General features: G+C 48.4%; 2 protein-coding genes across 8 annotated transcripts in view; one reads left to right on the forward strand and one right to left on the reverse strand.

Annotated features, from left to right (window-relative positions):
- MCAM (melanoma cell adhesion molecule) overlaps window positions 1-5897 on the forward strand; it is a 35753-nt gene extending 29856 nt beyond the window's left edge. For 3 of the 5 annotated variants that reach the window (XM_048827724.2, XM_048827722.2, XM_048827723.2), the window contains exons 13-17: window positions 741-782; window positions 1173-1190; window positions 2146-2287; window positions 2864-2981; window positions 4069-5897. In XM_048827724.2, the coding sequence (XP_048683681.1) occupies window positions 741-782; window positions 1173-1190; window positions 2146-2287; window positions 2864-2981; window positions 4069-4098 (350 nt within the window). In that variant the 3' untranslated portion in view covers window positions 4099-5897. The remainder of the gene's footprint in view (window positions 1-740; window positions 783-1172; window positions 1191-2145; window positions 2288-2863; window positions 2982-4068) is intronic. The other 2 variants (XM_048827726.2, XM_048827725.2) reach the window with 2 other exon arrangements.
- A 1725-nt stretch (window positions 5898-7622) lies between these two features.
- CBL (Cbl proto-oncogene) overlaps window positions 7623-13420 on the reverse strand; it is a 54706-nt gene continuing 48908 nt past the window's right edge. For all 3 annotated transcript variants that reach the window (XM_048827719.2, XM_048827720.2, XM_075122221.1), the window contains one exon: window positions 7623-12495. In XM_048827719.2, coding sequence (XP_048683676.1) covers window positions 12215-12495 — 281 coding nt within the window. In that variant the 3' untranslated portion in view covers window positions 7623-12214. The remainder of the gene's footprint in view (window positions 12496-13420) is intronic.

Raw genomic sequence — 13420 nt, forward strand, 5'->3', positions numbered from 1 at the left:
TTTAATTAACGGCACTGTTGAGAATGCAAAAGCTAGAAGAGAGGCTGGGCAGGGCTATGGGGAAGACTGAGCAGTCAATGCTTATTCGTGTCCTTCAAATCAGCAGGTAGGATGCTGAATGCACACAGCTCTCCGATCTGAGCTGCCAAAGGACGGAGGGGAATTCTGAGGCCAGTTGCTGATGGCCGTTGGCCTGGCTTCAGGGAGGGCAGCTTGAATTCACTTAACACTCACTGACCTTTCCCATGTGCTGGCTAATAATTTCCAAATGTAGAGTCTCCTTCATGTTTCTTCCCCATGTCTCTCTGGGCTGGAGAGTAAGCCCAGCTGCTTAGCTGTAGCCTACGCTGCGTGATCCGTTCTCAGCACGATTTGTTAGTGGCGTCTGTGTTGAACATTGAGGTCCTAGAAAGTGGAGGTCCAAAAGATGATTCATCATCTCGTTATCGTTAGCCCTGGGTCCCTGTGGCGGGAGAGGTACTGTGCACACGGGTGAATCTGTAACTGGCTGGGGAAAGCCAATGAGCACGTCTGCAAGGCTGCCCAGGGGCAGGGAATGCTCGCCCGCTCCAGCCCCTGGCGTTTCAATGACACACTGTGCACAGACAGATGGTTCAAGGCTGAAGTCTCCCTCTAGCTGGTGGGATGCTGCTGGGGGCACCCTTCATGCTAACTCACTCCCAGCTTTCCAGAGAGGGGAGGAAATCAAATCAACCAGCCAATGTCTATCTTCATTACAGGGACGACAACTACGTCACCTCCTCCTATTGGCAACACTACCGGTAAGCGTCCCCAGGGAAAGTGCTGAATAATGGCCCCTGCAGTGGTCAGAGGAACGAGATCTCACCCACACATTAAGTACCCCCTGTGGAAGGGAAGGGATGAGACTAAGAGCCCAGAATGGCCCAGCAGTGCTGCCCGGGCCCCTTGAAGATGGGGATGGATGGGGAACAGCAGCCGCATCCCCTCAAGTCACCCCTTGGTGTCCTGGTATGGAGAGATGCCATGGGCACCTAGTTCTAAACTTCAGACCCTGTGAGCTGCCCTGGGGCACCGGGGTGGGCGGTTAAGTCCCGGAGCCAATGGGGTGAATGTCTGCCCAGAGCCTTCCCACCTCCGGGAGGAATGGGCCTCATTCAGCACTCTCTCTCCATTCTTTATTGGCATTCTAGCGGAACCCATCAAGAAAGGTCAGTAGCTACTGTGCCCCACAGGACCCCCTGCCTCCCAGCTGGTCCCTTTCCTCTTGACACCCCCGGCCTGCTTTCATCGTGTGAGCTCCTCGCACCCCTTCTTGTGGCCTCCAGGCACCCACTCCCAGCCTTCCCCTCTGCCTACAGCTGTGTTGATGGTTGTGTGTCCCCCACCGTTTGCAGAGTGCAACATTCACGTTACACCCCAGAAACAGGCACGAGCACGTGACTCCTTCAGGCCATTCTTCCCCTAGTTTCCTCCCCACTCTTTGACCTTCACTCAGCTGGGATCTCTTGCCCTCGGTCCGTGGCACTGGGTGGGTGGCAGATGCTGCAGAGGGAGGTCTAAATTAGAGCCTAAAACCCAGTATTTGGATGAGAAGTGCTTCCATATCAGCAAAGTGTTTCCGACCTGACCGAGGTTTTAGACACTTTATTTTAGATGCTGGGTGATTTTAGATTTGCTTAAGGCCCACTTTCAAAAGCGGCTTAAGCACTTAGGAGGCCAAGTCGCATCGAGCCTTAGGACCCGAAGTCACTGACGGCTTGTTGATACGTGGCACACTACTCAGCAGCACAACGGCTGTGCGTCAGGGAAGACATGACCTCCGTCAACAGGAGGGGCTCTCCCATTACTGGAGATGCTGCTTAATACACAGCACGTTACAAACATCCATTCGTTGCGTCCCATATTGTTACCCCCCAGCAAGCCAACAGCAGGGCCAGGAACAGAACCCGAGAGCTCTCCCAGTGCATTCTGCTAGCTCTGCTGCATGCATCCCCCTTCTCTTCCTGGTGCCCCCCAGCAACCCCCTGCCCGTTCAATGCCCTTCCGATGCAGCCTGGGGAGAGGTAAGCGTGCTGCCCACTACCGCGGCGAGTGGCAGGTGACGGGCGTCTCTCAGGGAAGCCGTGGGGTCAGGCAGTAACAGCACCTGTCTGTTGCGAGCAGAGCAAAAGACCCAGGAGAGCAAGGGCGTGATCATCGTGGCAGTCATCGTGTGCATCCTGGTGATCGCCGTGCTCGGCGCCGTGCTCTACTTCCTGCACAAGAAAGGCAAGATCCCCTGCAACCGCACCGGGAAGCAGGACATGTAAGCACAGCTTGTGCCCCAGCCACACCCTTCCAGCGCTCCCCCACCTCCCAGCTAGCAAGGGCTTGGCTCAAAGACGCACCAAATCATTCACGCTTCCCATCTCATCCCATTCAGGCAGCTTGCTCTGCCCCCCACCCCCCTCGGAAGGGCTAGGATGCCTCACTGCCTTTCTCATGCCGGGGGGAGGCCTGGATGTAGAGTAGCCAAGAGCTTCCCAGCAGCAAAGGCTCCCGGCACTGCCTCCTGAAGCAGGCACTGTAGGGAGCCACAGCTGAGTTTTGCCATCAGCCAGCAAGCCCTCGTGTGACCACACTCCAGCAGCACTGAGCTTGGCAGCTATCCCAGGGCTCCTGCCCCTTCCCCTACAGCACCTCCTGCTGGTAGAGGCTGGAGTCGTTGAAAGCTTCCCTCGGCCTGGGTTCCCACCATAGTTGGATTTTGCTCTGACTCCTTTTCCTTCCGCCCTCTGGGAGTCCGGAGCAATCAGCCAAAGGGCCCAGATTCCCGCACCTCAGCCTGTAGGCGCTCAGGTACCTCAAACGTCTCTGAAAACTGTCACCTCCCTCCCCCTAGCACCAGGCCAGATGCCCGTAAAGACGAGATTGTAGTTGAAGTTAAGTCAGATAAACTTCCCGAAGAGGCGGGGCTTCTGCAGGGCGCTAACAGCGAGAAGAGACCTGCAGGTGACCAGGTAGGACAGATCTCCATGCAATTACCTTCCGGGGGCTGGGCTCTCCCTTGGCAGCCTCTGGCCAGGAGCAGCAGCGATGCTCGAAGGGCACGGGGGTGTCTCTGCCCTACAGCTCACACTGAGGGTGGGCCTCCTCTGGAGCTGGGGAAGCAGCTGTCAACTGCTGTTCCCAGCACCCCTCATCTCGCATGGGCCTTCATCATCCATCGTCATCAGCAGTAAATAAGGGAAGTGGGGAAGAGACCTCATGGTGCCAGCCTTCATTGCACAACAGTCAGCGCCGGGGCCGATATGTGGATGTGTTGCTGCATGCTCGTGGGAAGTAGCGGTGTTGAAACTGCTTTCCCTTCTGCTATAAAAACTTTCCCTTCCCCCTCCTTAGCTCTCTCACCGTGAACTTGACCACTTCCCCTAGCTCCCAGGAGAAAGCAGAGTTGCAGGCCCTTAGGTTTCCCTGTTCCCTCTTGGTTCGCGGTCAGCCTGGTCTGGAGCTAAGCGGTGTAGGTGTTACAAGCTAGAGAACCTCTGGCCTCCGCAAAGCCCGCGTAGGGACCTAGACTCCCTAGGCTAGGTATGTGCCTAAGAATGGGATCCACAAACACCAGGGCAGGGTCTGTCCTCAGCCATGGGACTGCAAGGAGGAGGAAAAGAAGGTAGCAGCCCTAACCAGTGGGTTCTGCTGCTAGGGAGTTTTTCCCCTCTCCCCGGGGAAGCTGCTTCATGGGGTATAAGCAATTAAAGAGGCAGCCCCCCCCGCCACTGATATAGGCTTGTTCCTGACGTTTATCCTAAAGTGCTTTGTCTAGTTTTAATATGCAGAGGTTTCCAGTTGGACAGTTCCAGTTCAGCTAACATGTTCCTTGGTTTAATGCAAATCGGCGTATACGAGCACATGCCCCAGTAGCCTTCAGCTCATCCCTCAACCACAGAATGGTGTAAGGAGGAGCCTCCACTGCCAATACCCACTGCTCTAGGAGTCACACTTACCCGGGTTGGCTCTGAGCAGCTTGTCCTTTCATCTGTGGGAGGAGGGAGAACCTGCACTCTGATTGCCTCTAACTACTTATTTCTTGTCCATGGCTTAAAGGCAGAGAAATACATCGACCTGAGGAACTAGAATGAGGGACCTGCCATGTGTTTTTTCCCTTCAAACCTTTCCTGATCCTGGATCGCTGCCTCCCAACCCTGCTCCAGCCCCTTGGGAGCGTGACCAGAGACCTTGAAATGCATCACAGCGCTGAGACTGCTCTGCCAGGAGAAATACCTCACCCCCCAACCCCACCCAACATGGCCATTACACTAGCCAAGGGTCTGAAAGATACCATGCTAGCAGCAGCAAATCTGGACTGGCTTACTGCTTCAGAGAGGCCAAAAACAAATTCTTGGAAACATCCACATTACCCTGACAGGGGAAGAATTTAAGGTCTTATCAGGAATGTTACTCTTCGCTTTTTATTGTTCCAGTTGTGTGTGTGTATTGAGAGAGGGGTGGGGGGGAAATCTAGAAGCAATTTTACCGAAAATTCACAGCAGGTAAGTCCCCCTGCCCTCCTGAAAGTAGGCTAGAGCACTAGGCAGTCTGGGTTTCTCTGGCTAGAGTTGTGCTTTTAATTGGAGCTCCTTCCAACTGAAAAAAACCCAACCCCACAACCCGTATTAAATTAGCAGCATTCAGCTAAGTCTCTGAACAATGGGTGCATAGTATGAATTACAGCTAGGGGGTGGAATTTACCTGGTGGGTTCTAGGATGCAAATGGTAAATTCTCTTAGCTTTTCCCTTAACTGTTCTTGTTTTGCTGGTTTAGATTCACAGCCTCTCAACTTGCACTGGTGAAATGCAGGTAGAGCGCTCCATTCTCGGAAGAGTTGATTTCGTTTTCCCAAGTGACTCTACTGAGAACAAGTAGCTGAAAGGAAAGGATCTCTGTTCTATGTGCAGTAAAAAGCAGGGCCTCCCAGTTGTTCTGAGGTTTCGGCAGGGACTGGACCCAACAGTACATTCATATGAAAGTTTTAAAGCTGCATGATGTGGCATTGCTTAGCTGAGGGCTTAGGCCTTGTTTCACACCTGCCACCTCCCTGAGGAACGTGGCTACCCTGGGCAGATTTCTAATTAAGCTGTACCGTGGCTGAAATGAGCAGGCCCTCCAGCAGACCACGTCTAAAGTCGAGGCTGATGAAGAGAGAAGCTTTATGCCATGCTTAGAAATTGGCACCTCTCTTAAAAAAAACCCTCAAAAAACCCTAAAGTATTCTCACTAGATAAAACATTACATATCCTTGACTAAAATCCCACTCTCTGGCCTAGGCCAGGGTGACAGGTACCAACTGTGAACAAGAAGGGAAACTGACAGAACTGAGCTCCCAGACTATTGAACTGGTGCTATCTCAGAGATACCAAACAGACCACCACCTCACGGAAAACACCCAGCCTGTAAGCATATACCGCTGTTGCTTCCATCAGCCCTATGAGTTCTCCCTCATCCCCAGGCGAACACTGAGGAGATGAGCCCCTTGCTTTTCCTTCTCGATTCCTATTAGAGAAGTAAAGCAAGTTGCAGAACTTGTTTCACCTAGGCACACACCCCCATAGCTGCTACTTAACCAGCCGTTTATTTTCCATTCCTCCAACTCTTCAGCAACAAACAGACTTACATTAACACTGGGCAAAACGATAACAGCTCCTTTCCTATGCACCCAACTTCCTCAGTGGTTATTGAGACTCTGCGGCAGCAGATGCAACCAACTCATTAACAAAAAGGGTGAGCTGTACTTGTGAGCTAGAATTATCAGAAGCAAAAGCTTTGGTTATATATATATATATTTTTGTTGGTTTGTGTGTAAATTTAAGAGTTTGTCTGATATTTGCAGGGGTTTTTTTTATATATGTGAAAATAAAAAGCCAAAATACTTCCAGGACTGGCTGTACTTTGTCTCAATTCACAATGGTGAAGTGAGAAACTCAATTAGGGATGGTAACATTCCCTAGGTGCGGATTGTACACTTGGACTGTAATGTGTGACTTCATCTCCTCCTCCCTTCACCCCTCATTTGTCTACTGCATTTATAATATATGCTCACAACTGGGTCAGGAGCTACTACTGCATTCCTACTTAGACACAAGAACGGGGGCTCTTGTTTGTTAGACTGAATTTGATTTAGATTTAATTAACACAGGGATGGGCAAACTTTTTGGCCTAAGGACCACATCTGGGTATGGAAATTGTATGGCAGGCCATGAATGGTCACAAAATTGGGGGTTGGGGTGCAGGAGGGGGTGAGGTTGGGGGTGTGGGTTCTGGGGTAGGGCTAGAAATGAGGAGTTCAGGGTGCGGGCTCTGGCTGGGGTTGCAGACTCTGGGGTGGGGCTGGGGATGAGGGGTTTGGGTGTAGGAGTGTTCTCTGGGCTGGGACCAAGGTGGTCAGAGGGGCGGGAGGGGGATTAGGGCTAGGGCAGGGGCACGGGAGGAGGTCAGAGATGCAGGCTCCGGATGGTGCTTACCTCAAGCAGCTCCCATAAGCAGCAGCATGTCCCCTCTCCAGCTCCCGGCCAATGGGAGCTGCAGAGCTGGCGCTTGGGGTGGGGGCAGTATATGGAGCCCGCTAGCTGTCCCTATGCGTAGGAGCCGGAGTGGTGGACATGCCCACCATGCTCCTGCTTCCAGGAGCCGCGCCAAGCGGAGCAAGACCCTGACCCCACTCCCCGGCTGGAGCACCAAGGCGGGGCAAGCCTCTGACCCTGCTCTCCGGCAGGAACTTGAGGGTCGGATTAAAAGGTCTGACAGGCCAGATGCAGCCCGTCGTTTGCCCACCCCTCACTTAACAACTCCATAGCTGTGCTGCTGCCAGAGAGGAAGCAGACGCAAATGTTTCAGGAAAGATCTATTGACAGTCCTCTCTCATAAGAGGTCAAGAGTACCCCCCCCACAACTCAAGAGAGACATTTCTCATTAGTTTCTTATAAGAATGAGGCCTCTCAGATACCAGTTTGCATTGCTTAAGGAGCACATGCTTTCCTAGAATGCCAGCAGCTGGCGACAGGCCCTTTTTCCTATATTTCCCACCTTTGCTCAGAAGGGGCAGTGTTGACAACCCATGTGTTAGCAGAAGACCAAAGCTCTGTGAATGAGGAGGAATCCTCATTCAGTAGGGCTGTGCAGTTTAAGACAAACTTGCAGCGTCTCAAGGCTTGTCTCCACTAGAGTTTTGCTGCTTTAACTACACTGGTATGACTGACGCTGAAAAAACCCCTAGTGTGGACGCAGCTATACTGGGATAAGTGTTTATACCGTACTCCAGTTCAGGAAGCAAAATACACCATATACCAGTATAACTTCATCTACACTAGGGTTTGTACTGGTATAACTATGCCAGTGGGGGAAAAATCCCACCTGTCACAGACAGTTATACTGGTATATCTTTTCTAGTGTAGACCAGCCCTGAGCTGTCCACCCTAATACCAGTTTGTATTAGGATGTACCAAATAACCGTAATAAGGTACCTTTTATCAGTTCCTTTGGTGGTAAGAACACCCAGTCAGCAGTTTTCAGCGTTTAATGTGCATCCCTGTTACATTGAATAGGCTCGTGACAGTTTCAAGAGCAGTACTGTCCATGAATCACAGTAAGACCACCTCACGGATATGCTACAACAAAGGAAATTTATTTAAAAATAAAACTTTGTTTTGTTTTGTATTTTTTTTTAACTGACACAGGTGCATGAAATTCAAAACAAAAAAGCTCTTTAGTGGGCTGCATACAAGAATGAAAAAAATTAATAAATAACATTAGTATAACTTCTAAACATTAACAATGTATTTGCAAAACAAAACGAGGACTTTAAATCAAATGAACCTTAAAGCTCAGCTACTCTCTGTAAGAATATTTACCTTCTGTTTTTCTTATTCTTTACAGGTCTCAAAGGATTAAATACTGCTAATATAAATTTTTTTTATATTAATGACACTATTATACTTAAAATATTTTGTGAAAATCTCAACATTTTAACACTGATATTATATAAATTGGTATTCATTATTCAAGAGAAATAAAGCTACTCTTCCTCCCCCACCATGAATTTCAAAAAAAGATTTATATTAGGAATTTAAAAAATAATAATTTTCTTGTTTCCTGCTCTGATTTTAAACTGGGGCACATTAAAAAAAGCCACAAGAATTGCATTTTTGTCCTTAGTCAGATAAAATGCACATGTACAGCAGTTACGCTGCCCCTAGATTAGCTGGAAAGATGTACAGGGTCTTAGTGCATAAAGCAATGTGCTGTTCCCCAACCTATCCAGCTGCCCTGGGATTTGGGTAGCAGCTAGGGACACATGGGGAAAGCTTACAAAGAAAGCAAAAGCCACTGCAAACCAGCAGAGAGGCACTAACTGCTTAATGCTTAAATCTGCAGCTCTTGCAGAGAGGAACAAGACAAGTGCAGGTCAGCAGGCAGATTTCGCCACCTACAGGAGTAACAGCATGGCTGTTACCTCCCTCCTGTGGGAATTGGTTGTCTTGTAGATTCCCATACAGTTGGAAGGGTGGTTAACGCACTTGAGTGGCTGGAAACTTGGAATGGGATGCACATATCTGCAGTCACAGCTACCTGCTGATTGTCACTTGGTGAAATACAATCTGGTCCCACTGCATTTTATTACTCCTCTCTCACTGGACTGTATGTTGCTTACTTTGTTTCCTGGGGTGAGAGGTGGGGGACAAACAGCATTTTTATGACCAGAACTCTAATTGGTTTTGTTAAAAGCAAAAAGAATCCTGTATTACAATTCTACTGTCTTCACACCAAGCTTATTACAGCACCAATCCAGACAAGTCACCGTTAGTAACAGGGATAAGGTAAGAAACCTCCACAGTTGAAATGCTACAAAACACAGGGTAATCTTTGAAGTGACTCTCCCCCATCTCTCTCTCTCTCTCCTCCCGCCCACCACCCACTTCCATCCCCTTCAAAGCAGTTGCACTCACAGGCATCGATAAGGCTAGTCTAGTTGAGGCTCTAAGTTTTCACAAGAGGATACTCAGATCCAGCCTGGAGATGCAGCATTCTCTTAAAGGCACTAGACATTTGGCTTTTTTTTTTTTTTTTTCCTTTCTTCCATTTCTTTCTTTTAAAGTAAAATAAAACGTTGACATTCTGGAATAAAGACACAGGGGTGGGATGGGGCAATCATAAGGTTACCTCTGCAAAAGAAAAGCAGCAAGGAAAATACACCACAAAGTGCTTCACTTTACTCCACAGAGAACCACCTCAGGAAGCGCTGTTGGCTCGGCTATGCTTCGGCAACACTCGCAGACTGTTACAAACATTCACGTGTTCAAGGAGAAAAAGCCACTTAAGTTTCTCAGATAAGTTTAAGACACAAACAGTGGGCAGAAAGGACACATGCATAAAAATAACATCAGAGATCCACGCCACAAGGATTGCCTTCAAATCTCTAATCCTGGAATGATGTCCACAGGCAATGAACCTCCATGGCCGAACCCTGAAAAGAGGTCTGTCAAAGCTTTGCTCGGCATGATCTAATTAGCAACAGGACAAGCCTGTGAAAATGGACTGTCCACAAGGATTAGGACACTGCTGCTTTGAACAACAGGCTCTCTGCACAGCAGGACAATAGTTCAGGCTTTTTAGCTGGTTAAATTTAATTGCCGTGCAGCAACAGCAGAAGCACTAACCCTGCTGAAAATGCAGCCACAGTGCACATTGAAACACCCGGGCTGACCGTGCAGAGAAAGTTATAAGCGAAGTGGCTGCAAAACCAACCAGGAGTTAGTGGCAGCTTTAGAGACAGATACCAAGAAAGGGTAGAAAAGAGTAGCCTTCACGTCAGAAGGGTCACTATTTGCTTCTGAAGCACATTTTGGACAAGCACAGACCACAAAATGATTCAGATACTCCAGAAATTGCTTGGTCAGTATCAAAACTACCACTGCATCATGCAGATGTAATAAGAGAACAGAGCTGCCCTTGTACCAACCTCAGCTGTTCCTGCACTAAACCTGCAACCAACAAGGTCTGAAAGACATGCTGACCACGGCCTGCTATGTATTATTGTCACAGCATTTCACACAAAAACAACAAGACATGACCTGTTAGTTGCCGTCTGTCACGTGCACAGGCAGAGGAACAGCAGATTAAGGTATATTCCATGGAGGGCAGACAATCACCCTTCCCTTTACAGCTCAAGACTTCACTAGGGCTGGACTCTGCCCTCAGCGATGCACATGCAACCCACGCTGAAGTCACATGGCTTGACTTTGCACTATTACAGTGAACAGTAAGCATCTCCCGTCTTGCACGAACACAAACCACAGCATCAAGCTGTGTTTGCAAATTATACCTCTGGCGCTGAAACAGCAGCAATGCTGATGGGCAGTGATTGTACCGCACAGAGAGTTGCTCTCCCTAGCATTCCAGACGATATTTTCTTTACCAAAGAAGGGAGGAAAGGAGAAAAGAGCAGACAGTTCATGCATTTATGTCACCTGGATCCCACTGCACATACAACAATAAGGGTGGAGATTCAGAGATAATCATTATGTTCCACATAAAATGAGAATCTAGTACTTTGTTCCCTTCTGTAATATTTGCTATTACTCTTGTTAAATTCCCTCTGTCGATTTCAGGCTCCTGATCTGATTACCAGATTCTGTAAAAGGGATGAATTACATCAAACAGTCTCGCACCCCTAAAGATATTTCAAGCCATAAATAGTCATTTAGTCACTACTGCTGTTCATTCATACCACTGACATTCAAGAGCGAGCCAAATAATTCCGGGCACAATCTGAAAAGTTAATGTGCACTGAATACATGCGCATTTTGTTCATTTGTCAGACGATGGTCTCTGAATCTCTCTTTGATTTAATTCCTCTCTGAAAGAATCAGTCACTTCGCGAACACCAAAGACACCCAAATTGAAAGGGACTGAGTAAACAGGATACTAGCAAGTCAGGTTTTTCCAAAATAATAGTTGAACACCAACTTTTAAAGTCCAGTTTGATTGCTTCATAACTATACAATTTCCTCTGATCTCCTGTCTGACACAAGCTCTGACAATTCCCTGGTGTAATGAAGGGGAAGCAAGCCCCATATTATTGTGACAGACAGCCTCAGAGAATTTTGTTGCATTTTTACTACAAAGCAGATACGATACTGATGAGATACATCGGTTGCACCTACCTACTCCACAAAACCTGGCACACAGGTGAGTGGCTCCCACAAGCTCTCTCTAAAGGAGAGGATGGAATGTGTGTGAAGGCCACTAGTGTGCTATAGCCACCATGCAATTAAGATAAATAAATCATCATATTTACCAGATGCAACATTCCTATAGAAAGTGTGCATGGGAGTATCCAGTGGTAGCTACTCAAGTCCAACACAGCTGTAAGCAAGTTGAAGCCCTGAAGCACAAGATGCTCTGGGCTAAAAAGGTAAGCAGCAGCCAGTTCTCCATGCCTACCCTCCCCAAAAGACTCTCCCCCCACCCTGCTAAGTTCAACATATCTAACTCCCTGGATTCCAGTGCCAGCAATGCGATACATGGTGAGAGAAATCCACCTTCCAGCACTAAGGAGTTAAAAATACCTGACTGCTGCCAGTCACACTTGTATCCCAGCTAAAGGGGAGGACTTAAATTGTGAGCAATAATTATGGGTACAGGAGAAATGCCACAGTAAACGGAAGCAATCTAATCATCTCTTCCTAGATCTCCTATGTATTCCCAGCAGAGGGCCACCTACAGACTGGTCTAAAAATCCTGAGCCAAAACACACAGCAGTGAACAGGTCCCAATCTAGTACCACGAACCACAGGACACACCACATCAACCTGGAGACATTTTCCGAGCATTCAGTTAGAATTCACAGCACAAAACACTCGCCCACCCCCAGAGCATCAGCTCTGGAATCACTTGTCATGATACCTATTTCTACCAATGCCCTTTGAAACAAATCTGTACTCCCAAACAAGAGGCGGGGGTGAAGGACTCCAAAACGATGCCAAGACACACACTGTATACACATCTATCCGCTCCGTTTCACTCCATTGCTTTGAAATCTGGAACCACAGAAACCTGATAACTGATTCTCTTAAGAGGCAGGGCTGAATTGAGCACAATGTCTCTCAAGGAACCCCTTCCTCCTTGCGGTTGCAGCTGGGCTATGGGCTGCCCAGGCCGTTGGTCCACAGAAGTTGTAGGCAGGGAGGTGATGTGCTATGTGGCCACGTGTGCAGGGGAGGAAATGGAGACAAATTCCCGGAGAATATTCTTGGCCATTTCGACATTGTTATGGGCAATGACCAGCGCTTTCTGAATGTCCTGATATGAGTATCCCTGGCTCATAAGGTTCTCAATCTCACTGGAAAGTTGGGGCGATGTGCTGGTGTTGGTGACAGCATCACCCTGCTGACAACTCCCGGCTTTCCGTTCAGAGTTTATCCTCCGCGGCAAGGGCTTCGGCGGCCTTTCTGGAACTTGAGAGCCATCGGAAGAACCTAGAGGGAGAAACACCTGGGTTATTTGGGAAGAAGACAAGTGCTTGTTGCGTGAACAGGCAGCTTTAGAACACTGTAGAACCCCACAAGCCACTTTTCCCAGCCAGCCCGTCCTTGCAACTTCAGTTTATCTCATCTCCTCTTCCCTGGTGCACAAAAATGGTTACAGAGGTTTAGTAAATAATTAGTAAACCCGACTGGTTTTGCTTATAGAAACAAGACCAAGCAAATGGGAGCTATTTGGGCAAGCGTGTGAGCAGACCTCAGACAGCAAAACGAGAGTAAGAAAGAGGTCTGGAAAAACAATGCAAGTATAAGGAATATGCAAAAGATCTCACCACACATCCCAGTATGTGTCTAAGGCTTGGGAAACCCCCCTGGTTAACCACTCACTTATTACCTAATTTATCAGGCTCTGCTCTTTTCTAATGAGACCTGGCCATTCTGGTCTCAGGGCCAGGTCTGTTCCTGCTTTTGCACTTCTCTGCCACATCCCCCACTCCCTCTGCAACAGGTCCAGTGGAAGGGTACCCTACCTAGCAACAGTAACCCTGCTACAGCAGATCAGCAAACTCAGCCTCTTCAGCCTGTCCTCACCATGAATTATTCCAGCGCCTACCTTCCCAAGGGCCACATGTTGTATCCTCTTGTGAAAAGGTAACAAAAACATCAGTCACTGATTTGCCAGTGGAAATCTGCCCAGTGTCTAGGAACACTGCCCCTTCAGATATCACTGTTTGCTATCCCATGTTCCTTACCGTTGTCTTCTCATTTTAACCTTTGACAGCTGAAGAAAACATTTTGTCCTACTTTTCAAATCACTGAAAACTTTTCAACATGAATGCTGAACATCTTAAGAAAAAGTTTGATTTGCCTTTCGGGGTAACCCCTCAGGTGCCTGAAGATGGCATCTTCCAATAGGATA

This window comes from Caretta caretta, chromosome 22 (assembly GCF_965140235.1).
Source record: "Caretta caretta isolate rCarCar2 chromosome 22, rCarCar1.hap1, whole genome shotgun sequence".
Classification (NCBI taxonomy): domain Eukaryota; kingdom Metazoa; phylum Chordata; order Testudines; family Cheloniidae; genus Caretta; species Caretta caretta.